Source organism: Colletotrichum graminicola (genome assembly GCF_000149035.1).
Source record: "Colletotrichum graminicola M1.001 genomic scaffold supercont1.36, whole genome shotgun sequence".
Lineage (NCBI taxonomy): Eukaryota > Fungi > Ascomycota > Sordariomycetes > Glomerellales > Glomerellaceae > Colletotrichum > Colletotrichum graminicola.
The window spans coordinates 377,245-402,728 of record NW_007361040.1 but is presented as its reverse complement, the minus strand read 5'-3'; the positions used below and the strand labels follow the sequence as shown (position 1 = coordinate 402,728).

Below are 25,484 nucleotides of genomic sequence, written 5' to 3'. Positions count from 1 at the left end.
AAGACCATCTCTTTCACATCACGGCGGCTCGTCGGAATCCGAAGCCGGGCGTCAAGATTATTGAAATTTTGATTCGCTACTTCTTTAAGGGGGGGGGGGGGGGGGAAGTCTCGATGGACTAAGAGTCATGTGCCCCATCACTTCATTACTGCGTTGATTATTACTGCGCCATGCCGCCAGCGCTGCCGCTGCCAAGCCTGTGACAAACGTGAACAAAACTAGGAGGATGCGTGGATAGAAGAAAAAGGGAAAAGAAAAAGAAGAGAAGAAAATCGCTTGCGTCCGTCCTGCATCCGCGCCTCAGATGATTTCGAATGAGCGCAAAACGTCGAGGATAACAGGCGAGATGCCGCGGAGGTCGTTCTCGTCCGCGCCGAGGCTCGTCAGCTCCGCGTCCGGCGTCGCCAGCAGGGCCTCCTGGGCGGCGGCGTTCGCCTCGGCCGTGTCGGCGACGGCGATTTCGGCGCTCGCGGCCCTCGGCGGCGGCGGCGGCGTCGGGCTCGGGGGGTGGCGGCATCGGTCTCGGGGGCCACCAGCCCGACCAGCAGCATCATGTCCTTGTCCACCATCATGCCCTTGTCCATCTTGCCGAGCCCCAGGGCCCTGGCCAGCTTCGCGAGGATCTGGGAGAGCTTCGGCACGAGCTTGGTGGGGATCTTGATCTTGCCGCCGCGGCCTTTGTACTCCTCGATGGCGTCGCTGAAGTTGCCTTGGATCTCACCGCTGATCAGCTGTGCGATGGGCTGGAATTGGGCGTCGAGAGTTTTCGTGAACTGTGGCGTGTTAGTGAAAAAAAAAAAGAATGAAAAAAAAAGGTAGCCGACGCTGGGAAATTGCGTCCAGGGCCCCTCGACTTACAGCACGACCCAAGTCATCGGATTTGCTCTGCTGAATGGCAACAGAGTCCCGAATGAGACTTCTAACATCCAGGATCTTGAACCCGGCCTTGTCAAATTCCTTGCGCTTGGATTTGAGGTTGGCGAGCAGGTTGTTGATATCGGGCTGAAGACCGAGGAACTTTATGCCAACCTGCGTTCTTTGGAGCGGGAGTGTCAGCACAAGCCCGCTTGGTCATTCCTGAGAGGCTCCAAACTCACGAATCCGCCGCTGATAGGACGTTGGTTGCGCCTGCGACGGCGGTGGTAGTGTCGATGGCTTTTCCGAGGTTGGTGACCGCCAGGTTCACTTTCAACAGCCCAGTGAGACCTTTGAGAGTGCCGCCCTTGAAGGGTACGACTGTTTCGTTGGCAGCGGCCACCTTTTTTTGGATATCGTCGATTTGTTTCTCGAGCTCGTCCTTGCCGCCCTTAACGGGATATGGTTTCTTGCCCTTTTTCCCTTGGTCTTGAATTACGGTCCTGTAGCGCAGGCGGGGCATCGCCTCCTGGGCCAAGACCACAGTAAGGCATAGAAGCAATGTTAGAATGGTGAGCCTCATGTTGAAGAGCTGGGTGTATCTGTTGGTGGATTACGTGAACAGGGAGCTTTCTTTCTTTTTTTCCCCTTTTTTCTTGGGAAGTATCGCAATGCCCAACTGCCAGACCAAAGGGGGAAAAAAGAAAAGGGGAAAAGGGGGAAAAAGCTCAGTCGGGGTTTTCGCTGTTCATATTCCAAAGGGTCTCAAGGTATACCATCATGTAAATACTCTTGACCAGACTTTCACGAGCCGTGAGGCCGAGGCAATTGACTGAAGACGTTATGGTTCTAGGCCGTTGAGCCCAGCCATAGTCTAATTCATCCAGGCTGACCCGGTCTGACGAAAGGCCCCTTACCCATAGAAACTCGGTGGCTTTTCTGTTTTCCTTGACGGCGTTCGACATTTTCTCAGAGTCATCATGAATCCCAGCTACCTATCCCCGGCATCCGACAGGTTGGAGGTGAGACCATGCGGGGTAAGCCTCGGCGGTACGAAGTCTATCATGGATCCTGTACCTTGCCTTGCAAGCATATCGCTGCCGTGCCCCATGGGGCAATATGGGCTTGCCGCAATGGGTAGATGCCGAGACCGCCTCATGAGGTGCGAGGTCGGTGGAGGTGCTGGACACCATCTCTCTCCCTTGGCCAATTACGCAATCCACCCTTGCAGACAGGCGCAGAAGATTATGCTTCTAGTGTCGTCACCTCGAAAGGGGAGGGGGGTCTCGTCGTCCATTCAGCCAATGCCGGGATACAAACATCTGGTATGATGTGAATGTTCAACTAGACACGTCAGGAGACCATAGGATTCTTTACTGGAGGGTTGTCCGTTGCTTTCTTGGAGCGGTGGTCTTAGATGGACTATGATGATAAGACGATAAGACGATGCCGGTTTCGTTTCGGAATGTTCAAGGACCTGGGGGGATATATCTTTCAGTTTGAACGTGACCATGGCGTGGGGCGGCGAGGCGGGGGAGCTGCATTCGAGCGCGGAGTAGCCTCAACCGCGCATAGGCCCAAACGAGAGGGAACCGCATGTTTGTCTGTTTACATACGTCTGCTCTACGGCCAAGGTTATCGCTGGCAACAAGCCGTGGACATGTCCATAGATTATTCGATTGAGTGTCGTCCGGAGGAGACATTACTCACCGAGCCCGCGGGTGCCTGACCATCACGTCCACTGTACCGGGTCAGCGAAGTCGTTGAGCTTGCCTCGCGCAGTGTCGATGGTCCCTGGGGCTCGAGCTGGTCATCCCATAGTACAAGGGCCGAAACAACAGACGACCAACACGCGAGCTTCGGGGATAGTTCTGACCTATCGCATCTCGTTCCTTTTTGTCCTTTCCCCGCACAAAAGAAGCGTCGCGACAACATCGGCCGGAGGTCCCTCTGACGGCTGCAGGTGGCTTGCGGAAAAGATGGCAGTTTGGGGAGCTCGAGCTCTGCGAGCCTGCCACCCTATGTCGTATGAACTTCATTCGGACCATATTCACTTACCCAAGCCCGTCGTCGATGACCTTTCAGTGTCTCTGAGATCCGATAACGGCAGCCGAGTGCCCTCAATGAGAGAGCCTTCTCGCGTGAACTATCGCGCCTTGAGTCGCTTAAGTGGGCGAGGCGGGTTTTGCGAGATTGGTGATATCCTAATGAGGTATCTGCAGGAGATTCCGGCGAATCGTATTGATTTAAGCTCCGGCTAGTAAACTTTGGCGGCTTTTGTGGACGTTCCGTATTTGGGTTTCCGGCTACGGCTTCCCGGCCACGGCTTCGACGAGGACTCGGAAAAGAGAACATGACATCAGAAAAAAAGGTAATACTATATCCGGAACTGATTAAAAGCGGATTTTCGATTCCGGGAAAGGCCATGGCGGGCTCTTCGGAGCTCAAGATCAGAGCGCGGAGTTCAATCCGCGTCAGGAGAATGGTCGTGACACATCCAAAGGCCATGCCCAATGTTGGGATGCCGAGATTTGCGAGGGCGGGGTCTGGTTCGGCTGCGAATCTTCCGACTCAACTGACCATACACTCGTCTGCGAGTTCGTGGTAAGCCTCAAGGCTTAAGCTTTGCTCGTGAAGCGGGACAGCCTTCCAGCCGGGCAGACCTAGACTAATGTAGGTAGAGGGCAAGCGGGCTGTCGCCGCGTTCTGCAGGGGGAAACGGCAAAAAGCAACCGTGGTCCGCTTCTGTCGATCAGTACGTAGTGTGGCCGTGAGGCTCTGCCATGGTTTGGCGAGGAGAACGCCCTGCGCTTCATCCCAACTTCCCATTGCTCGGACTGCTATTGGTTTATACATCACTTCCGTTGTTTTATGATTGGTGAGCCCTACCGGATCGAGGGGGCATCGGCAGGAGACAGACGCAGCGGTGACATCGCCGCAGTTGGGGATGATCTCTCTTCTCATATCATGTTTCGAGAACAGTAAGAAAGTCGAGCGTCGGATCCAGCAGCACGCCGAGATACGGGGAACAGATACGATGGATCATCGCTTGGTGAGCACGTGCGGTGTTTTATGTATTTATTTATTTTCCTATTTCTCGAATGAAACCCGCGTTAACATTTGCTCCCACAACAGCCTCTCCAGGAGATGATGTGTCTTCCAACCAGTGTGGCTTTTGTACGATCATGGTCCTGATAGTTGGGTTATAATATCACTTTTGATCATTTGGCCGTAACAACATACTCTTAATCATTTATTGAGTTGACGTGTAAATCCCTATTCGGGGCCACTTGGCTTTATTCAGAGCCAGACTTGCCATGTTACCATCGACCACATTCAATTGGTACTGACAGAAGGGACAGAATCTGAAGCAGTACTAGGCAAGGCTTCGTCACAGCTGGTGTTGTCAAAACGTGGTGCGGACAATCGTTCGGATCATCCCAATGTATACTTGGACGGCAGAAGATGAGAGGTCGAATGGAATCAACGGTGCCTTGTTTCAACTCCAACCACACCAGTGACATCACAGCCGTGGCATTATCACTGACAAATGAGCCCCGATGGTTCCCGAACGAACCTGCGGCTTGCGTATTCTCATTTTTCCACTTAGCCGCAAGTCCGTATATGCTGACTGCATCTGAACGACCGCCCAGCTTAGGAACCTGATCTCACCCTCCTCGCCTTCGGACGTCATCGGCAGGATCCCGGGCTTCCGGGCTTCTGGGCTTGCTATGGGAATCCCCAATATCCCGCACACCTGCCTACATGGTTTTCACACAAGATAGCCAAGCCTGTGTCGACCTTCCAGATGCAGATGGCCTGGAGGAACTAGAGTTCTCGGCGAGCCCAGTCGAGGTTCCCGCGTTGCTGAGCGGTGCCCCTCTCGTGCCAAGGCTGCCAAGGTCAGCTTGGCCCGCGGTGTATGGAACCAAGCACCGTCTTATCAAAAGTTGTTTCGCGGTGGCCAAGCATTCACGGTTGCATCGCTCGTCTTGGTGCATCCCTCCACTCGGGTTCTCGCTGTACCATGTACGGTGTTTTGTTAGCAAAAACAAATAAAAACAAGAAAGAAAATAAAACCGCCTGCATTTCGCCAGCCTCCCCCAAGAGCACCAGTTCATGGCATTCTCCACAGTAATGTCTGCCATGCAAGGGGGGACATGGAAGCCGTCTTGTTAAACTGGTTCTTGGGGAGGGGGAGGGAGCCGGTGTATGACGAAGGATTAGATGTGTCGGCGGAGTACTTATAGTTCTCGCCGCGGTCCTCTCTTTCTCGCAGCTTGGGCTCTATCCGTCTCACACTCATAGTCGCATTCTCTGCTCCTCAGGTGACACCAAAAGTCCGTCAACAGCCGTGATACTCTTTGCTGAGTCTCCGACACAGCGACACCGCCCAACATGGTCCGCATCAACTCCGCAGCCCTCCTGGGCTCTGCCATGGTTGGCTTGAGCAGCGCAGCTGGCGCCGGCACCAAGGCCGAATACGCGTCGGGCGAGGTTCACCACCGCATCATGGGCATCAAGATGGTATGTGTGTGGCACGCGAGATGCCGTCTACTCGGGAAACTCGGGAACCGTATGTTGTTAACAGTCAGCCCAAGGCCCAATGGGAAGCCGAGGCCGAGGCCGGCCTGATGGACAGCGCCCGCTACCCCGAGCTCGGCTACACCCCGTGCGTCGACGGCTTTGCGGCCGCCATTCCCGGGGACGCCAACAACACCTTCCGGTGCGGAAACGTGAGTCATGTCTAGAAGAGAGAGGCTTTGCTCGGCTTTTTCCAACTGACGCTTTGTTTCAAAAAAAAGATCGACCTTTACCACTTCCTGTCGCATGAGGCCCTAGGCAGCTGGGGAGGACGAGGGTCCTCGTCTTGGGGCTGGACCTCGGCCGACGGCAGAGAGTTCGTAGCCATCGGACAGTACGACGGCACGGCGTTTGCTGAAATCAGCAAGGAGGGCAAGCTCGTCTACCTCGGCCGGCTGCCGCAGTACGACGCCATTGGGTCGAACTGGCGCGAGATCCGCATCGTGGGCGACATCGTCGTCATCGGATCCGAGGCCATCAAGCACGGCGTGCAGTTCTTCGACATGAAGAAGGTGCTCGACCTCGACCCGGCGAACCCCAAGAACTTCACGCAGGCGGATCTCACGGGCCACTGGGACGAGCTCCCCGTCGGCCGGACGCACAACATCGTCGTCAACCAGGAGCTCAACTACGCCATCGCCTGCGGCTCGGTCGGCGGCAACGAGACGATCCGCGTCCGGGACAACCTGCCGTGCCGCGGCGGGCTCATCTTCCTCGACATCAGCGACCCGACCAACGTCACCAGCCCCGGCTGCGCGGCGGGCGACGGCTACGTCCACGACGCCGAGTGCCTCGTCTACCGCGGGCCGGACGCGCGGTACTACGGGCGCGACATCTGCTACGGTTACAACGAGGACACGCTGACCATCTACGACGTGACGGACAAGAAGGGCAACGTCACCAATATCATCTCCATCAGCGACTTTCCCGGGGCCGAGTACATCCACCAGGGCGTCGTCAACAACGAGACGTGGCAGGAGTACCTCTTCCTGGACGACGAATTCGACGAGCGCGACGCCAAGGTGGGCCCGATGACGCAGGGCCTGCCGACAACGCACATCTTTGACATCCGCGACCTGGAGAAGCCCGCGTACACGGGACACTACGCCGGCAAGAGGCGCTCCATCGACCACAACCAGTACATGTTCAACGGCTACCTGTACCAGTCCAACTACGGCAACGGCATCAACGTGCTCGACGTGTCGAGTGTCACAAGCGACCCCACGGGCGCGGGCATCTGCGAGGTCGGCTTCTTCGACGTGTACCCCGAGGACGACGAGGCGGAGGGCGGCGGCGTGGTGCAGTTTGCGGGGTCCTGGTCGTCGTACGCCAAGTTCGAGTCGGGCTTCATCTTTGTGCACACCATCGAGCGCGGCAGCTTCGTGGTCAAGATGACATCCAAGGAGTGCCTCAAGGCGGCCACGGACTGCAGCGCCGATAACTGCCTCCGGGCGCTGCGCGCGAACACGATCCCCGGGCGCCTCGAGGAGTCGCTGGAGTTCTGCGGTAACTTCACGGCGCGCCAGAGGACTGATGAGAGCCTGCTGCCCGAGTACGCCGCCGAAGCCTGCGTCGAGAACAAGGACAAGGAGCCCGTCGCGAGGGTCAGTAGCGCGTGCGCGTGCATCCCCACGCCCGTCGTGCCCGAGCTGCCCAGGACGACGACGCGTCCTCCTGTGCCGACGGTGCTGCCTCCCAAGGCATAAATAAGCAGGAAGGCACTGCAGATGGAGAATATGGGGGGTCCTAGTTCAGCCCTACGGTAGCCGTAGCCATCTGATAAAATGTAGCGTTTCTAACGAGTCATCGTACCCACGCTTGACCAGCCGGCTGTACGGCTCTTTCCGTAGTCCGATGCCGATGCCTCGTGAATGTCTCCTAGCATGGTAGCCTTACAAACTGTTAATGAAGAGACAGTGTATTTGAAGATGCAGAGACACATGCATGAGGAGGGTACGAAGTACTACCAACCAATTCGAATACGCGTGGCCGAAAGGGGAAATGTTAGCCAACCAGGCGGGGAAGACCATCAGGGATCGGCGGGCATGTGGCTCACCGCCCCCCCCCCCCCCCCGGAAGCTTTATTTCTTTATTTCTCTTGCAGACTGGATTTGCCTTCTTTTCTGGCAAAGAGCGGATCAAGAGAGGTCGAAACACAACACGGGCGACAAAGAAGGACGACTCAGGCGGGTGAAACTCGTTTCGAAGCGGGCAAATAACAGCATGATGGATGACGCATCCGGCCAGCTACGAATGCGGGTCGTCCGTGACGAAACCACATGTCGAGGCAGCTGTGAGCAGGCCAAAAGAAAAGAAAAAGAAAAAGAGAGAGAGAGAGAGACGGCCGGCATCCCGTCCGAAGCCGGAAGGTCCATCGTAACATCGTAACATCGTAACGTGTTCAGCATGCGCTCCAGTAAAAACAAGCCTGGGTCGCAGGGTTGGGGGGGTTGAGGGGGTGTCGATATTGACGTCCGTCCCCGTGAGACCCTCACAGACCGAGAAGTGCGGAGAGCGGCAAAACTGAAATTCCGATCTTCCTTTGCCGCATGAGTAATCAGGATAAGTGGACCCAACCTTGAGTCGGTCCATTCACAGTGTTCCGGTCTTTTCTCCAAGTCGTCATATCGGGCCGATGCTGACACGCCCCTTCCCCCACCCTACCCTTCTTCCCCTCGCTAAAGAATTACTGTCTACACCCCCACCCCAGCCTCACCACACCCCACCCAAGCAATCGGCGAAAGACTCATGTGCTTGTTGTCCCCCAGAAAGGCGGCAGAGTCACAAGTCAGCCCATATTCCTTGGTTGGACCACTCTGCTTTGCTGTCTGTCTGCAGCTTTTCTCTGCCTGTCGGTACTTCGCTGTCTCGGAACGGAATCCTTTTTTTTTTTTTTTTGGTACCACCCACTTCTCTTTTCTATCCCCAAACCGCCATCTACCTCTTTGTTTTTCTTCCTCTTCCCTCTTCCTCCTCCTCATCCCCCAAGTCTGTTTCTCGGTTTAACCCTCCGATATCAAGATGCTGTCCTCCGCCAGAATCGCAACCCGGCAGGCTGCCGTGCGCCGCATGGCCGCTCTCCCCGTCTCGGCCGCGCGAGCCGGCTCTACCTGGGCCAACGTCCCCCAAGGTCCTCCTGTATGTCTCACGCACACGCCTCTTCCCGGATTCCAATTGAGTGCGCCACACGTTTGCTAACGAATGCCACAGGATGTAAGTGTCGACTCCGAAGAACGAGCAACAAGAACGAAAAAGAAAGGAAAGAAAATTACCCAAGACTGGGTTTACTGACTGGGCCGCTTTTTTTTCGGCGACGAACAGGCCATTCTCGGTATGACGCACTCGAAGCTCCCCCCCCCCCCCCCCCCCACCACAACCCTAAGCTCTTTTACCTCCAAGCTCGCAACCGCGACTAACACGAGATAATCAGGTATCACCGAAGCCTTCAAGGCCGACAAGTTCGACGGAAAGATCAACCTCGGTACGATAAACCCCCGCCAAGCCACATTGTGGTCAGCTGTCCCAAGCTAGCTAGCGGCCAGCTAGACAAGCTAGACAAACCAGACAAACCAACCCCCCCCCCCGACTGAACATTGACTTACAAAAAACAACACCAGGTGTCGGCGCCTACCGCGACGACCAGGGCAAGCCCTACGTCCTCCCCTCCGTCCGCACGGCCGAGCAGAAGGTCGTCGCCGCCAAGCTGAACAAGGAGTACGCCGGCATCACCGGCGTGCCCGAGTTCACAAAGTCGGCCGCCGTCCTCGCCTACGGCGCCGACTCCTCCGCCCTCGGCCGCCTCGCCATCACCCAGTCCATCTCCGGCACCGGCGCCCTCCGCATCGGCGGCGCCTTCCTCGCCCGCTTCTACCCCGGCGCCAAGAACATCTACATCCCCAACCCCTCGTGGGCCAACCACGGCGCCGTCTTCTCCGACGCCGGCCTGACCGTCAACAAGTACCGCTACTACGACCAGAAGACCATCGGCCTCGACTTCGCCGGCATGCTCGCCGACATCAAGGCCGCGCCCAAGAACTCCATCTTCCTCTTCCACGCCTGCGCCCACAACCCCACCGGCGTCGACCCCACCCCCGAGCAGTGGCGCGAGATCTCCGCCGCCGTCAAGGCCGCCGGCCACTACGCCTTCTTCGACATGGCCTACCAGGGCTTCGCCTCGGGCAACACCGACACCGACGCCTTCGCCGTCCGCCACTTCGTCGACGAGGGCCACAACGTCTGCCTCGCCCAGTCCTTCGCCAAGAACATGGGCCTCTACGGCGAGCGCGTCGGCGCCTTCTCCATCGTCGCCCAGGACGCCGAGGAGCGCGCCCGCATCGACTCCCAGGTCAAGATCCTCGTCCGCCCCCTCTACTCCAACCCCCCCGTCCACGGCGCCCGCATCGCCTCCGCCATCCTCAACGACCCGGCCCTCAACGAGCAGTGGCTCGCCGAGGTCAAGGGCATGGCCGACCGCATCATCACCATGCGCGCCCTGCTCAAGGAGAACCTCGAGAAGCTCGGCTCCGCCCACGACTGGTCCCACATCACCAGCCAGATCGGCATGTTTGCCTACACCGGCCTGACCCCCGACCAGATGGACACCCTCGCCAAGGAGCACTCCGTCTACGCTACTAGGGACGGCCGCATCTCCGTCGCCGGCATCACCACCGGCAACGTCGGCCGCCTCGCCGAGGCCATCTATAAGGTCAAGGGTTAAATTTCCCCTTTTTCTCCCGCCGTAGAGAGTATTCTCATTTGATTCTGCCGAAAGGGTAGTTTCATACCCTAAAAAAGGAGGTTTGTACGAACAGGAAAGGGGAGGGGGGGCGGTGGAGATGGAAGTGGTTTTCTTTTGGAGATGGGCCATCTGTTTCTGCGCGACGCCGAGCTAGACTAGGCCCCGGTGGACATTAGACGTTGGAGGCTCTCTTGGTAGACTACGCATTGCGTCCCGGCTGTGTACAATATAGCGGCACGTCTTTCAAATGTAAACATGTCCAACACGCTTGCTTTTTTTTCTTTTGCCCCCGTCATTAACTCGTTTGTTCCTCTGGGTGCCTTCCAGGGCTCTTCTCCAGACCGGCCGGCGTTCCCTTTTTAAGACGCTCACTCACGCCTTGTCCAACCGTGCCACGTCCCTCCTCGCGTCCTCCAGCTCCCTCTCGAGCTGCCGCTTCTTCCGCGCCATCTCCCGCAGCATCCTCTCCTTGCCTCCGTCGCCCCCGCCCGCGACGCCGTACCCCTCCAGCTCGGAGCGCAGCGTCGCCACCGTGCCCTCGAGCCTCATCCGCGCGTCCCGCAGGTGCGCCGAGTAGTTTTTCAGCGCCGCCGCCATCTCGGGCGAGTACACCTCCCGCCGGACCCCCTCCCGCGCCGCGACGGCATCCGCCTCGGCCCTCTGCGCCTCCAGCCCCGCCTCCGCCGCCCGGAACTCGAGGCTGCGCGCCACGACGCCGTGCTTGGCCTCGAGCGCGCGCACCAGCAGCGTCAGCGCCCCGGCGTACTTGTCCAACAGCCCCGTCAGGCTGCCCGCCACGCGCACTCGCTCCCGCGCCAGCGCGTGCTTCGCCTCGCGCACGTCGGCCTCGAGCCGGTGGTACGTCGTCTGCAGCGCCGGCACGTTGCGGTGCAGGAAGGAGGGGTTCGTTGTCGGGTTCGCGATGCGCGCGAGGGCGACGGCCGAGGCGTGCAGCGTCGCCGACACAAGCTCGCCGAGCTGCGGGAGGAGGGCTTGGAACTCGGTGAAGGGCGGGTTCGAGAGCAAGATCGCCAGGGCGTCGGCGGGGAGGGGCTCGGTGGTCGCCGTGAGTAGTGGCGGGAGGAGGAGGAGGAGGTCGAGGAGGGAGTCGGGGAGTTGTTGCGGTTGCGGCGCCGAGGCGGGCTGGGAGGCGGATTTGCTGCGGGTGATTATCCTCACCGACACTGCTTTGGGCTCGGGAGGGGCGGTGTTGGAGATTGCACTGATTAAAAGATGTTCCTTTGCGGCGTTGAACCTGTGGTCGGCGAGTTCCTAGTGTGGTGTTAGCTGGGGAAGGGGGTCAAGCCATCGTGGGGTTCATGTTAGTCGATGATGAGCTCCGGGCCGTTGTAGGGACCAAGGAGGCACACTCACATTCTGAGCCGAGGTCTGCTCCTTAGTCGTGGGTTTCCTGGTTGTGCCGTCAAGGTTCAGGATCGCTGTCGTGAGGGCGTGATGCAGCTCGGCGAACTGTGGATTGTTCTGGAGGACGGATGGCTCGACCGGCGGTAACATGGCTGGCCGTCTTTCGTCTTTCGTCTGTTCTTCAACACCAACAGGCTCTTCTCTTCTGCGGTTCCGGGCCGTATCACGTCTCTTGATTTCAGAGAGTCGAATGTCGGTTTGTTCACCAGGCGCAACGATGCAGCAGGCTACTACCAACGGTGCGCCGGTCTCGATGTGTCGGTGTGGAGGGGTTCGCTCGAGCCACGGGCCGGCCCAAAGACCACGGAGCCCTGTCACGAAAGTAACACGCCGTCACGTGATCCGCTTAGGCCAACCTTAGGTACGTATCGCAGTCACCTGATTCAACTCAATTCATCACCCCCAAAGTGCGATCCACCCCAGTCGATCTGAGCCAATCAAGCATCTCAATCCGTATGGAGCGGAACATCCACGCGCCCGAATCTCGAAGCTCCGAAACTCTGCCCATTGCCAAAAAATCATCCCCAGCTACGCAAGCTCACGAGTTCGACGACGACGACGACGACGACGATACCCCGTACACCGACGCCCGTCCGTCCGACCCGATGCCGCGCGTCTGATCCGATTTCCCTGCAAACGAATTCTCCCGGACACGACAAGGGCACACAGAAGCAGAACAAAAACAAACGATGCGCTTCATCACCCCGAGGCCGGGGTCCTCCCTCCTCGTCTCCCTCCAGAACCTCACCCTCACCACCACCGCCGCAGCCCCCTCCGCCCGCGCCTTCTCGACATCCTCCCCCCTCGCCACGAAGACCATCAACCTCCAGAAGATCCCCGCCGCCCCCGTGCCCCCTTACCCCTACGGCCCCCGCCTCCTCTACAAGCAGTCCAACAACGGCCTCTACGGCGCCGCCCGCATCCGCCACGGCCACAACGTCTCGGAGAAGCACGGCCAGGTCACCCCGCGCACCTGGCGGCCCAACGTCCACCGCAAGCGCCTCTGGTCTGAGGCCCTCGGCGCCTGGGTCCGCGCCCGCCTCACGACCCGCGTCCTCCGCACCGTCCGCCGCGAGGGTGGCATCGACGCCTACGTGACGAAGGCCAAGCCCGCACGCGTCCGCGAGCTCGGCCCCGGCGGCTGGAGGCTCCGCTGGCTCGTCGCCAACTCGCCCGCCTTCCGCGCCCGCTACGCCGCCGAGCGCGAGGCCCTCGGCGTCCGCGCCCCCATGCCCGAGGACCAGACCGACCTCGTCTACTACATGATCGACGCCTCCACCGGGAACCGCCTCAGCGCTACCAGTAGGCAGACCCTCGAGCGGAGGGCCAGCCAGATGATCGCCGAGGAGTTCGCCATCGGCGACGACGCCGAGCTGTTCGAGCCCGGCGCCCTGTACGAGGACGACGACTTCCACGCCCAAGGGATCAAGGAACCGCCCGTTGAGGAAAAGAGGTCATAGTGTTTTTGCACGCGCCCGCGCCCGCGCTTACGTGTGTGTGTGTGTGTGTGTAGGAGTGTAGAATTCACGTTTTGCTGGTATTCCAAAAAGGCAAGATGGAAGAAAGAAAGAAGAAACTAGTCATTGTATCATATGTACAAATATTTCCTCCCTCTCACGGTACAGAAGACTACGCACAAACGGGGGGGGGGGGGCGCGAGGGGGAAGAAGCTATTCACTCTTCACGAAAAAGTAAATCTATAAAACTTTTTTTCGGATTTCTTGCGTGTCTACAAACAAGTCGCTTTCCGGAACCGTCCCCCCTCGGTTCGAACAATGGATATCATCTCTCGTCATGTACGCCCCGCCCCTTTTTGTTTTCTTGTTGTTTTTGTCTGCAAAAATGTGTAGATGCCCGTTTCATCGTGTCGGCACATAACACATAATCGGTTTCCCGATTTTTTTTTCACTCTTTGGAGAATCTCTTTTTTTTTTTTTTTTCTTAGAAACGCAAATCCCATCCAATCTTGGGCCCCAACTTGGGCAGCTCGTCGGCGACGCTCTGCACGTCCTTGTCGCCGCGGCCGCTCACGCAGATGACGACGTCCTCGCCCTTCTTCATCGTCTTGGCCAGCTCGATGGCGCCGTAGATGCCGTGGGCCGTCTCGAGGGCCGGGATGATGCCCTCCAGCTGGCTCATGAGGCGGAAGCCGATGAAGGCCTCGGCGTCGGTCGCGGCGACGTACTTGGCGCGCTCGCTGTCCTTCCAGCAGCTGAGCTCCGGGCCGACGCCCGGGTAGTCGAGGCCGGCCGAGACCGAGTGGGTCTCGGCGACCTGGCCGTGCTCGTCCTGGAGGATGTACGTCTTGACGCCGTGCAGGACGCCCTTGGTGCCGCCCGAGAGGGTGGCGCTGTGCCTGGCCGTGTCGACGCCGTCGCCGCCGGCCTCGACGCCGAGCAGGCGGACCGAGGGGTCGTTGGCGAAGGGGTAGAACATGCCGACGGCGTTGCTGCCGCCGCCGACGCAGGCGACGACGGCGTCCGGCAGCTTCCCGCGCTTCTCGAGCATCTGCGCCTTGGTCTCGTTGCCGATGACGGACTGGAAGGTGCGCACGATGGTGGGGAAGGGGTGGGGCCCGATGGCCGAGCCGATGATGTAGTGGGTGGTGTCGAGCTCGACGACCCAGGCGCGCAGGGCCTCGTTGACGGCGTCGCGGAGCGTCTTGCTGCCGGCCTCGACGGCGACGACCTTTGCGCCGAGGAGCTTCATGCGGAACACGTTGAGGGCCTGCCTGCGGACGTCCTCGGCGCCCATGTAGACGGTGCACTCCATGCCGAACTTGGCGCACACGGTGGCGGTCGCGACGCCGTGCTGGCCGGCGCCCGTCTCGGCGATGATCTTGGTCTTGCCGAGGCGCTTGGCGAGCAGGAGCTGGCCCAGGGCGTTGTTGATCTTGTGGGAGCCCGTGTGGTTGAGGTCCTCGCGCTTCAGCCAGATGTTGGCGCCGCCGGCGTACTCGGTCAGCCGCTCCGCGAGGTGCAGGTGGCCGGGGCGGCCCATGTAATCGTAGTAGGAGCGGTACTCCTCCCAGAAGGACGGGTCGTCCTTGATCTGGTTGAAGCCCTCCTCGAGCTCGGACAGGCAGTCCATCAAGCTCTCGGGCACGTACTGGCCGCCAAAGTCGCCGAAGCGGTCGGGGATCTTGCCGTGCATGGCGGCGAGCTCCGCCACCAGCGAGCTGTCCTGGTCGGCGGTGATGACCTCGTCGACGGTGGGGTCGGTGGGCTCCTTGGCGGCGCCCATGGCCTCGACCATGCCGACCTCGCGGGTGGTCTCGTCGTTGGCGTTGTCGCGGCCGCAGAGGTACGCGCAGTACTTTGCGACGTCGTCGTACAGCTGACCAGGGGCCGCCTTTTGAAGGGTTGTGATGATTTGGGAGCCGACGACGACGCCGTCGGCAAGCTGGGCAACGCTCAGGAAGTGGTCTCTCGTGCTCACACCGAAGCCGACGGCGGCGGGCTTGTTGCCGCTGTACTTCTTGACTCGTTCGACGAGGGCGGGCAGGTTGGCGTTAAGGGAGCCGGAAGCGCCGGTGACACCCTGGCGGGAGACGACGTAGATGAAGGAATCGGCCAGCTTGCAGAGGATCTTCATACGGGCGTCGGAGGTTGCCGGAGCGATCAGGGGGACGTAGGAGAGTCTAGAGTCGGGGCGAGGTCAGTCTTGCGTAACCTCGCGGGGGGTTGGGGGACGGGTTGTAACTCACCCTCCCTTTGTGCAGAGCTTGCGAAAAGAAATGGCCTCCTCGGGGGGCAGGTCGACGACGATGAAGCCGTTGACGCCTGATGTCTTGCAGTCGGTCAAGAGTCTCTCCTCGCCGTAGCTCAGGAGAGGGTTGTAGTATCCCATCAACATGACGGGCGCCTTCAGGCCCTGATCTCTTGCGTCCTTGACCATCTTGAGCGTCGACTGGATCGTTACGCCATGTTGCAGCGCGACCTGTCTGCTGTCAGTTCCCCTGGGCGCTTGCCAATGCACGTGTGCTCTAGCCGCCGCCGCCACTCACAGTGTTCGATGTCTGAATGGTCGGGCCGTCGGCGATAGGGTCGGTGAAAGGAGCGCCGAGTTCGATGACATCTATCTCGCAGTCAGAGTCGTGGTTCTTCCCCCCTTTGGGGAGTATCGTCAAGGATTGGAGAGCAACTCACCAGCACCGCCCTTCTCCATAGCCAGCAGGACATTGGGGGTGTCCTGGGGCGTCGGGTAACCGGCAGTAACATATGTAACAAGTGCGGGCTAAACAAAAGGTTGATTGTCAGTCCAATTGCTTCCCGTCTGACCAACGAACGCTGCGAGTCTTGGCGGTGAGGGTCGGCCGTCTTGGCCCCGCGATCGCAACGAGGGGCAAAAAGACAGGGCGGGGGAAAGACTCACCCTATTTTGGGCCTTGCAGCGCTGGAATGTTTGTCTAATGCCCTCCATGATTATTGTGTGTGATACTTTCTTGTGACAATGGGTATATAGAAAGTGTACCGTGAGAAGATGGAGAGAAAGAAGATCGAGGGCGGTGGTACTTTTAAGTGGGAGGAACAGGAAAACAATGATCTCAAGGTGCGGGATGGACACGGGAATCAGTGTCGGGGGGGCGTACGAAAAGGCGGGACGGCCGATTCAGCGGGAGCTCCGCCTATTCAGTAAGAGCATTAACAGTAACACAGCATCTCAGTATCTGAGCCCTACGACAGGAATCCCCACGTCCGCCACCTCCCCGATGCCGGATAGCGCCCTGTTCATCCCTAATTGAGCCTCCTGACTGGTGCAATCAATGATCCAACGGTCCCAGTGGCACGTACAGCATCACACAATGTACGTACCATGTACCTACCTACAGGTACGATTGCCTCACGGCTTCTTCCCCGCGGGCCAGAAAGTCGGAGCCCGCCATTCGTGCCGTTACACTCCGAGGCGGGGCGGAGATGCCCAAAAGAGGTAACTCCAGATACCTACCCCACTTCTTTCTCCACACCTCTTGCCGCTCCGGCAGGCAAGGACGGACAAACTCACTCGCCACATAGAGTAGGTAGAGTCATTGAGTGAGAGTGAGTATACACCTACCGGTACCTACGTCGTTACACATACTGTACGCTCACATACTCCTCATCAGCTGTCCCAAGTCAATGACTCCGGACAGTGAATTGATTCTTTCTCAATCGACATTTCGCCCTTCAAGGGTCATCCCTTGGTCCCACTTCATCTTCCACCATATTGCCCCTAACTATACAATCCCCCACGGTTACAGTCACATGTAAAAAGTCTGGGCTCACCCTACAGAACGTTGTGTTTGGTTGCAGCTAGCAGTGTGTTTTTATATCTGGAACTACCTCGAGATATACATATATACCAAAATAAGACATCTTGGTAGAGCCGGCGGTGCTGCTACAAGCACAAGAAAAATAAATCATTCTCTTGATGAACTGATTCCGAACGCAAAAAAGTTGAGACCCGTTGTAGAATCGAAAGACAAAACGGTGCGGCAGATTGAGCCGTTGGTATCTTTTGAAGACTTCTCCCTCCCTTCCCTGTACACGAATATTGAAATACCTACTCATCACAATCCAACGCCTGTGCATTTCGTGCTCTTCGTATTATCTTCAGACCTGTCGTAAATGAGGGATATCTCTCGGCGTCGGTCCAGCCCAGGCCGGAGGTAGATCAGTCTCCACCTATTCCTCCATTCTTTTTTTTTCTTCTACTTTTCAATATCTTTTTTTTTCTTCCTTGGTGAAGCTTCTTAGATACCGTCTAGAACTTGTTAGATGACGCTGTGTCGAGGTGGCCGTACGAGCTTTGTCTTTGATGGCCCTCCATGGGCTGCACTCTGCGACCTTGTACGCTCGTCTTCTTGACCGCCTTCTCATCTCGGAACTCGCCATAGTGATCATCATCCACTGCAGATGCATCGCTGCCGAATTGAGGGAATCGCGAGTCGTTGTCGCGGGATCTGGGAGGGCTTCTCGGGCTCATGGCCGGGCGGTCGTCCCCTGTGTAGCGCAATCCGCCCTCGCTGCGGCCTTTGTCTGGCATGGCCATGCCAACCAGAGCGCGCATCACACCGATGAGGACGACAATGACGTAGACGAGGAGGATCCCTGTCGAGATGAGAGCCTCTTGGATGATGCCACGGCGGAGAATATCTGTGACGTGCGTTATGGCACCCGTGACTTCGTCCGTTGACACGGATGACGGGGACGCAAGGAACGTCTGGAGGTCCGAATCCCCCGAGACGGACTCTTCGGCCCCGCGGCTAAACGTGTCGTTGGGAAACAGAGGGAACGCCACCTGCGAGTGGTCGTGAACCCACGTCAGTCCTTTTTGCACAGCCTCGATCTTGAGCCCGATGGTGCAGCGGACGACGTCCTTGATGGGGTTGATGAGGATGGTGCCGTTGAACACCGTCTCCAGCCCGGTTGCCATGGTGCTGGTGAACGTGTTCAACGTGTCGTTGACCGCCGAGGTGGCGTTGGTGACGTATCCGAGCATGTCGTTGTTGATTTCGTTCTGCGTGGACAGCACGACACCATTGGCGTCGCTGGCCCATGACCTGGAAACGTCCTCCAGCGAGTTGACGACTTCGCCGGCGAACGCGCCCACTTGATTGGCGAGCGCAGGCACTTCTCTCTCGACTGCCCTGAGGAGGAGGTACTGACAAAGGCAGGAGAAGAAGCCGGCGATGGCAAGAGCCAGGACGAAAAGAGCTGGAAGCGACGTGGCGTATGCAATGGCCCAGCGCACAAGGATCTGGCGCCTGCCCTTGAAGTGGGATGCAATCTTGATGCCCCAGGTGGCACTCATGGGTCGGGAGGCGATGTAGACCACGTCCATCGAGTCGTACTGGTTGCTGGCCATGATCTTTGCGTGTTTCCGCTCGCGCCTCCACCGTCTGATCTCCATCCACGCCATGGGCGCCATGACCAGCACGGCGAGGATGCAGAGAACGACGATGAAGATGATGCGGGCCTTCCGGATCATGTCCCGTAGGCCGTCAAAGAACTCGGAAATCCTGTTGTTGGTCGAACAGAACGTGAGCGCCTGCTTCTGGGCGACGGGGAAGACAGAGCGATCGAATCTGTAGCCCTTGTAGGCGTTTTCAACCGTCGTCTTGAGGAGGTTGAACGGGAACGAGATGGCCTCGGCGGTCATGTTCTGGACCTCTTCGAAAGTAGGGATGTTGTTGTTGAGGTTGTTGAGATCGCTGACGAAGCCACTGGTGTCGATTTTCAGGTCGCGCAGGTCGTTGACGGGTCCCGAAAAGTCAACCTTGGGAAAGTCGGGCAGGACGTTGCCGAGGACAGAGTTCTCAATGGCATCGACAGCCTTGTTGATGCCGTCGCTCACGCTCTTGGACTCGCTGTCGATGACGTTGGAAATCTTGCCCACTGCATTGTTCATGGCATCGGTGAACTTCTTTGTGACATCCGAAGCGACATCAAGTCCGCCGTGGATGAAGGCGGTGATGAGGCAGGTGTACATCGAGGTCAGCATATTGATGACGAAGATGATGAGGTTCTGGACACCGGTGATGACCAAACCGAGCACGGCGACCATGCCGTCGAGTGTCTTCTCGATGCCTTGGGCCGATAGCTCGTTCACGCCAACGGAGAGGTAGTGAGGCATGGACGCCATGGCGCTGCCAATATCTTCGACCTTTGTGCAAGCCGAGAGCGCCTTCTGATTCGCTTCGTCGACATTGTCGTTGAGGCTGACGACGAGCAGCAAGACTCTGGCGAGGACGAGCAAGAGCAGGATCGTCCACCGGTTCAGCCAGATCTGGGAGAGCCTGGCCTGGAGACTGAGGTATGGCGTGATGTAGGGATCAGTGTCGGCTCGCGCTTGTTGCGTCTTTCTAAGTTCCGACATCTCGAGCGAGTCCGACCTGAGGGAGTCGGGGACGGCCGGATAGGCCTCTTGTTTTTGGTTCCGTGGGAAAAACATCTTGAGTCTATCGCGAGCGTGAGAAGATGATGCAAGTGTTTTTTTTTGTTTTTGTTTTTTTGACCAGCAAATAAAAGTTAAAAGTGAAGAAGAAATAAAAACAGCAAGTTTGCAATCGAAGGATAGAGAGAGAAGAGAGAAGAGTCGACGTTGAGGAGGGAAAATTATGTGGTGATGAAGGTCGATTAGAGGAAAATTAGGTGAATCACTCGATGAACAGAAAGGAGGAAGGAGAGAGAGAGAGGAGGTAAGGAGAATGACAAAGGAAACCCGTCAAACAGTGATTCTGAACAAACTTCTATGATTCCATTGTGGGTACGTCTTGGGAGAGGAGGAATACGCAGGACGAGGATGACTTGGAAGGACGACAGAGGCGGGAGGTGAGGAGCGTGACTGGGAAGTGCACATAATAAAAAGGAAGCCGACTAACACGGCCAGCAGCAGCAGGCCCGGCAGCATCGCACAGGATCCCTCCCCGGGAATTTCTAGCCGCGCAACAAGGGCGAGAGTCGAAATTAGAAAGAAGAGAAAAGAAAAGGCGGCTTACCCGATTCACACCACAATGCCAAAGAAAGGTGGTCAAAAAGACACTTTTGGCCGCGGCCTTGAAAGGAAATTACCACGACCAGGCCCAGATGGGTGTTTCGTTTGGCGGCACCGGGTCAGGGTGGATTTGGGTAGAGCCGTTCTCTAAGCGCGCTCTACGGCTTCCCTCAGCCAACCAAATGCGTCGTCCGGGGTCACGATGAGCGGCTGCCCAAACGCTGCTAAGGCAGAGGGATATTTCCGGAAGACGAGATGGGGCTCTTGAGGCTCGATGTCGTGTAGCCGTATGATCAGATCGGTCGATTTTTAGCCCTGTAATAGTAAACCCGGTCCGTCTCGAAGACAGGGCTGAGCGTGTGAGAGCTGATGCGATGAGCCGGCTTGGCGAGAATGGTGAGTGGTGTTGTGGTTTTGCTTGTAGCTCCTACAATGAGGTCTTGTCGAATGGTAAGACTCTTTGCTTGAGACTTGCCGAGTGAGAACTTGGTGGTTGCGGTACCAGGTGAGCAAAGGGCCAACTCAATACAAGCCAACAGGGCGATGGCTTCATGGATGGGACGAGCTCGAATGATATACCAATCGAAAGTTTGAGTCACTGAGCAAGGGGACACCACGGAGCCACAGATGGATGGTGCCCATCTTTCCGAAAGTCGCCATTCCGGGGTGTAGCAGAGGATGGATGGCATTTAAACGTGAACCCGGTCTCATTCATAGGCTCGGACTGGTGGGAGAGAGCTCACGGCAAGAATGCGCTGTGACGCCATTGGCAACCCGAGAGAGCATTAGGTATTGCGGAGAGTCTTTCCCGCCGTGCCACCTCTCGTAGGCGGGCGGCGATGGTCCGCCCCAGTCCGTATCCCCGTCGCGAGTCACGCCAGCAAGAGCAAACCAGGTTGCTAGTCGCTGGTGGCTGTGCCTGGAGGAGGAAGAGGAGGAGGAGGAGGAGGAGGAGGAGGAGGAGGGGTTGGTATCAGCGAAGAAACGGTGAGTTGACTGGCTCGGGAATAGGGTGTTCAGAACGAGTTCTCGATTCTGGACTTGGCCGAGGCGCCGGGAGGGTAGAGGTACCTGGGTCTTGCGGGACTGCACGAAGGGTCACTAAGGGTCATGGAGACTACCTAGGAAGAGGTCGCGAGGACGACGACGAGGCCTGGAAAGCATACCTACATTAGGAAGTGAAGCAGGAACACAGCAAAGATCGTCAGACAGCGAACGAATGGAGGCGGCAGATGGCTGGCGCTTGCATGGGACCCCCCTACGTTTTTTCTTTGCCAAAGTTTGATCCAATAAGTGGACAGAGAAGGTTTGTTCGGCTCACGTCGCCAAGAGAGAACCCTTGTAAACAGCTGGCAAGTGTCCGTAAAGGCGGAGATTTGCAAAAACGAGAGCAAAGCATTGGTCGAGCACTATGGGCGGGAATTTTGCATGTTGTCACTGGTGTGTTTGGTTCTCCGTCACGTCCGTGTTAGGCATTCCATGCATCCAAAAGGCACGTCGGCCGACGAGCGATGATCCGTGCCAAGCCTTTTTGCCACACAGCGAGTGAATGCGAAAACCGGTTTGCGACAGGAACGGCGTCTTGACGGTTGATCCTGGCCAGACAGTTCGAAAGCTTACTTGATGAAGATTCCACTAGGTAGCAGTGACATGCTGGAAGTGTTCATCCCAGCCCGGGTGCCCAGGTACCTTCCTACAATACTTTACTAATAAGGCTACCTAGGTAGACAGACATTACCTGTACAAATAAGAAGAGTCGGGAGGCAAGAAAGAGAAGGAGGGCGGCTCCTCGGGTCATGCCTTGTTCTCCTTCCTTGGTTTCCCGACGTTGCCCTCGTCTTGCCGAAGGCAGGCAGGCAGGAAGGCAGGCAGGCGCAGTCGGGCGAGGGTCGGGCGAAGGCAGGTCCTTCCTCGTGCGCGATCATCCAGACCCCAAAAGCAAGGTACCATCGATCTCTCCTGCCGTCGGCTAGGTACCACCCACAGTAAAGATATGGTTCCCAGTTTCTTTTCGAATGGCAGATGCCCCACTAAACAAGGAACTCACTCGCACCTGCCCTGTGCGCCTTTCTTCCTTTTTCCCAACTGCCTATCCGTACTACCTAGGTATGTACATCGTGCATGCGGAGTCGTCTCGAGTTTTGATGCTGGCAGGGAATGATTGGCCGGTGCTGGCCTGGGCTCTGCAACGATGGGCGCTTCGCTGCGCTGCCGGACTCAACGCACGCTGCGAGCGAGCCATGTCTGCGGCAGAGAGACGGTAGGTTCGAAGCTCCTGTCTGTGAATGAGAGAGACACTTGTGATCCAACCCGATGTGGCCTGTGCTCTTATCGATGGGTTTCTCTCTCTTATCAAGAGATATCTTATCGGGGCATTCCTTATCGATGGCCGTCCTAGTGAGGGTCTCGGATAAACAAAGGTCCGACTTCTTCCAAATTTTCACTCCAGTGCCACTTGCCAACCTCCTGCTCCCCTCCCCCCCCCCCCTGCCATCCTGCCCCTGCCTGTGCCTACCTACCTATTTGCCGACAAGGCCTTTGCGCATTCCACATCGCAACTAAGTAGGCTGTAACGACCCACGGGAAGGAGCAAATCTCTCAGCTGGATTTGGCAGGCGGTCTCATCAAAACTTCAAACCTCCAAGGAAAACGTCTCGCGCTCGACTTGCCTCCCGGCGTTCCTCCAAGCCGACAACATCAATTTGCGAATCCTGCGCGTGCGAATTTCGTTTAATCAACACGGCCGCCCTCTTCCTCGCCGACTTTGACCTCAATTCTGTGACTTTGCTGGGCATTGATACTGATATCTGTCACCTGATTGAACCCACTCTCGGATTCAGCCCGACTCACTCAGATTTGCGCCGCGCTGAAATTTCATCTCGCTCTCAAAAGTCTTCCCACCCGCCACCTCTCTCTGACAAAGCCGCAACTCATTCTTCCATCGCGTACTCTTATCTTCGCACGCGACAGCCAAAATGGCCGAACCACCTCGTGATATCTCCTCTATCCTTGCCGCCCTAGGTAGGTGCCCAAGACGCGACCCGACCCAAGCATTGTATTGTTGTATGCACTGCCCATGAATCCCCTTGACTGACTGCTTTGTCTTTCCTTAGGCGCCGCACAAAGAGGCACATCTTCGACGCCCACCCAAGGCCAGCCCGGCATGCCTCCTGGATACCCTCCTCCTCCCGGCGCCCAAGCGCCCCTTTCATACCCCCCAATGCCCCAGCAGAGCGCTCCTCCCTATGGTGCCGCTTACCCGGGTCTGCCTCAGCCTTCGGCCAGCGGCAGCTTGGATCTCAGCTCCATTCGCCCTGTCAACTCTGGCACCGTCAGCATCGCCGACGCCATTGCGCAAGCCAAGGCATTTGCTGCGGAAAAGGGCGTCACCTCGTATGATAGACCCGTTGTCTACTCCAACGAGCCTCCCCGCGGCCCGGACTCTCGCGGCTACAGCAGGACTTCGCGCTCGCGTTCGCCCTCCAACCGTCGCGACCAGTTCCGCGACAACTTCAACCCCTACAGAGACGAGCGTCGAGGAGATGAACGTCCTGCTCCGCGAGAATACGGCCACGGCCGCGAGCGCTCCTATAGCCCCAATCCCCGCGGCAACACCTTCTCTCCTCGCAACCCCAGCGGCAGAGAGCGCTCCCCTCTTAGAGGTAGCGGCGGCGGCGGCGGTGATGACAATGCCGAGACTATTCAGATCGAGTCGAGCCTTGTTGGCCTCATCATCGGCCGTCAGGGCGAGAACCTCCGTCGGATCGAGTCAGAGTCCACCTGCCGGGTTCAGTTCCTTCCTTCCAGCGATAACGGTCCTTTCCGCCAATGCAAGATCACCGGTCCCAGAGCACGACGCGCCGAAGTCAAGGAGGCCATTAACCGTATCATCGATGACAGCGGCATGGGTGCCATCAACCGTGGCGCAGCCAATCCCAAGGGTCCCGCTCCCCGTGATAATCGCGCTGGACCCCCTGGTGGTGCGGCGGCAGCAGGAGCGGCAGCTCTGCGGGACGGCGAGGATTGCATGCAGATCATGGTCCCCGATAGAACCGTCGGCCTGATTATTGGACGTGGAGGAGAGACCATTCGGGATCTGCAAGAGCGCTCCGGCTGCCACATCAATATTGTCGGGGAATCCAAGAGCGTGAACGGACTTCGTCCTGTCAACTTGATCGGCTCTCGCGAATCCGCTGCCCAGGCCAAGGATCTCATCATGGAAATCGTTGAGAGCGACAGTCGAAACGACGGCCAGCCCGTCGCCCCCTCGAAGAAGCCCCCGAGGCAGGACGCCGGCCACCAGAGAGACTCCGGTCCTGGAGGCGGCCCCGACAAGATTCACGATGCCATCTACGTTCCCTCCGAGGCCGTTGGCATGATCATTGGAAAGGGAGGCGAGACCATCAGGGACATGCAAAACGGCACCGGATGCAAGATCAACGTTGCACAGTCTTCCGGACCAGGCGAGGTTCAGCGCGAAATCGCTCTCATCGGTTCCCGTGATAGCATCACCCGTGCCAAGCAGGCGATCGAGGAGAAGGTTGACGCAGTGGTGAGTCAATTCCCGAGTCTGCCAGGGGGCCGCCATATGGTTACTAACGTTCACAACAGCGCCAGAAGAACTCTGGAGGTGGTGGTGGCGGCGGCGGCGGCGGCGGTCGCGGTCGCCAAAACCAGGACTATGAAAGGAGCTACTCTCAGCAGGCATCTAACCCACCAGCATCAGGATCAACTAATCAGCCAGCTGCCCAAGTTCCCGTTGGAGCCGACGGCGCCGACCCGTACGCGCAGTGTAAGTGCATGAAGAACACGGGCAACATGTCGAACGCATACTAACATGTTGCAGACGGAGGATACCAAAACTATCTCGCCCTCTGGTACCAGTCCCTCGTATATCAACAGCAACAAGGCGGTGCAGCCGGCCAGCCCGGTACTCAGCCTCCACCAGGCTCCTCGTAGGGGAAGCCGCATGTGCTCTTGTCCAGTGGGGGCCATGCTTGTGTGATGTGATTGATTGATCACTTGCCGACCTCGACATGATGCCTCTTTTCGCATTACGTATACTGAAACGCCGCACATGCACATTGATTCTTGGCTCATGGCAGTGCACACTTACCAAATCATCCGACGACTGATACCTCCATACTGCTGGACTCGGAACAGCACAGCGCCAACTTGTGTTTTTCTTTTTCCTTTTTTTTTTTTCTTTTCTTGGACAATACCACGAACTGGAACGGACATCGAAGAGGGGGAGGAGACAAGCTGCGTCTGGTTTCGCTTCGCTGAATTCTCGGTGCACCCATTGCCTTCGACGTTTGACGATGATGATGGCACTCTTCGCTTGCACATGATGCTTGACTGGCATGACCGGGAACTGGACTCCTGACATGGAAACGGTGCGTGATGC

The 25,484-nt window shown here is 57.8% G+C and overlaps 9 protein-coding genes across 9 annotated transcripts; 4 read left to right on the top strand and 5 right to left on the bottom strand.

Annotated features, from left to right (window-relative positions):
• Positions 1 to 383: 383 nt before the first annotated feature.
• Positions 384 to 1,438, bottom strand: GLRG_08161 (uncharacterized protein; the record flags this gene model as incomplete). The annotated part of the gene is made up of 3 exons (XM_008098846.1): positions 384 to 773; positions 859 to 1,036; positions 1,098 to 1,438. 3 exons carry the CDS (start codon positions 1,436 to 1,438, stop codon positions 384 to 386), a joined length of 909 nt encoding a protein of 302 aa, XP_008097037.1.
• Positions 1,439 to 5,253: 3,815 nt separating this feature from the next.
• Positions 5,254 to 7,145, top strand: GLRG_08160 (uncharacterized protein; the record flags this gene model as incomplete). The annotated part of the gene is made up of 3 exons (XM_008098845.1): positions 5,254 to 5,382; positions 5,457 to 5,591; positions 5,661 to 7,145. 3 exons carry the CDS (start codon positions 5,254 to 5,256, stop codon positions 7,143 to 7,145), a joined length of 1,749 nt encoding a protein of 582 aa, XP_008097036.1.
• A 1,315-nt stretch (positions 7,146 to 8,460) lies between these two features.
• Positions 8,461 to 10,156, top strand: GLRG_08159 (aminotransferase class I and II; the record flags this gene model as incomplete). The annotated part of the gene is made up of 4 exons (XM_008098844.1): positions 8,461 to 8,577; positions 8,761 to 8,770; positions 8,870 to 8,920; positions 9,057 to 10,156. 4 exons carry the CDS (start codon positions 8,461 to 8,463, stop codon positions 10,154 to 10,156), a joined length of 1,278 nt encoding a protein of 425 aa, XP_008097035.1.
• Positions 10,157 to 10,549: 393 nt separating this feature from the next.
• Positions 10,550 to 11,692, bottom strand: GLRG_08158 (uncharacterized protein; the record flags this gene model as incomplete). Its single annotated transcript, XM_008098843.1, has 2 exons — positions 10,550 to 11,449; positions 11,552 to 11,692. 2 exons carry the CDS (start codon positions 11,690 to 11,692, stop codon positions 10,550 to 10,552), a joined length of 1,041 nt encoding a protein of 346 aa, XP_008097034.1.
• A 599-nt stretch (positions 11,693 to 12,291) lies between these two features.
• Positions 12,292 to 13,062, top strand: GLRG_08157 (ribosomal L28 family protein; the record flags this gene model as incomplete). Its single annotated transcript, XM_008098842.1, has 1 exon — positions 12,292 to 13,062. The coding sequence occupies one exon, from the start codon at positions 12,292 to 12,294 to the stop codon at positions 13,060 to 13,062; it is 771 nt and encodes a 256-aa protein (XP_008097033.1).
• Positions 13,063 to 13,543: 481 nt separating this feature from the next.
• On the bottom strand, positions 13,544 to 16,024 carry GLRG_08156 (tryptophan synthase; the record flags this gene model as incomplete). Its single annotated transcript, XM_008098841.1, has 5 exons — positions 13,544 to 15,242; positions 15,309 to 15,541; positions 15,609 to 15,679; positions 15,751 to 15,838; positions 15,977 to 16,024. The coding sequence occupies 5 exons, from the start codon at positions 16,022 to 16,024 to the stop codon at positions 13,544 to 13,546; spliced, it is 2,139 nt and encodes a 712-aa protein (XP_008097032.1).
• Positions 16,025 to 16,893: 869 nt separating this feature from the next.
• GLRG_08155 (uncharacterized protein) lies at positions 16,894 to 17,172 on the bottom strand (the record flags this gene model as incomplete). The annotated part of the gene is made up of 1 exon (XM_008098840.1): positions 16,894 to 17,172. One exon carries the CDS (start codon positions 17,170 to 17,172, stop codon positions 16,894 to 16,896), a length of 279 nt encoding a protein of 92 aa, XP_008097031.1.
• Positions 17,173 to 17,344: 172 nt separating this feature from the next.
• GLRG_08154 (plasma membrane fusion protein PRM1) lies at positions 17,345 to 19,534 on the bottom strand (the record flags this gene model as incomplete). Its single annotated transcript, XM_008098839.1, has 1 exon — positions 17,345 to 19,534. One exon carries the CDS (start codon positions 19,532 to 19,534, stop codon positions 17,345 to 17,347), a length of 2,190 nt encoding a protein of 729 aa, XP_008097030.1.
• Positions 19,535 to 23,052: 3,518 nt separating this feature from the next.
• GLRG_08153 (KH domain-containing protein) lies at positions 23,053 to 25,036 on the top strand (the record flags this gene model as incomplete). The annotated part of the gene is made up of 4 exons (XM_008098838.1): positions 23,053 to 23,098; positions 23,191 to 24,629; positions 24,689 to 24,869; positions 24,924 to 25,036. 4 exons carry the CDS (start codon positions 23,053 to 23,055, stop codon positions 25,034 to 25,036), a joined length of 1,779 nt encoding a protein of 592 aa, XP_008097029.1.
• Positions 25,037 to 25,484: the final 448 nt, after the last annotated feature.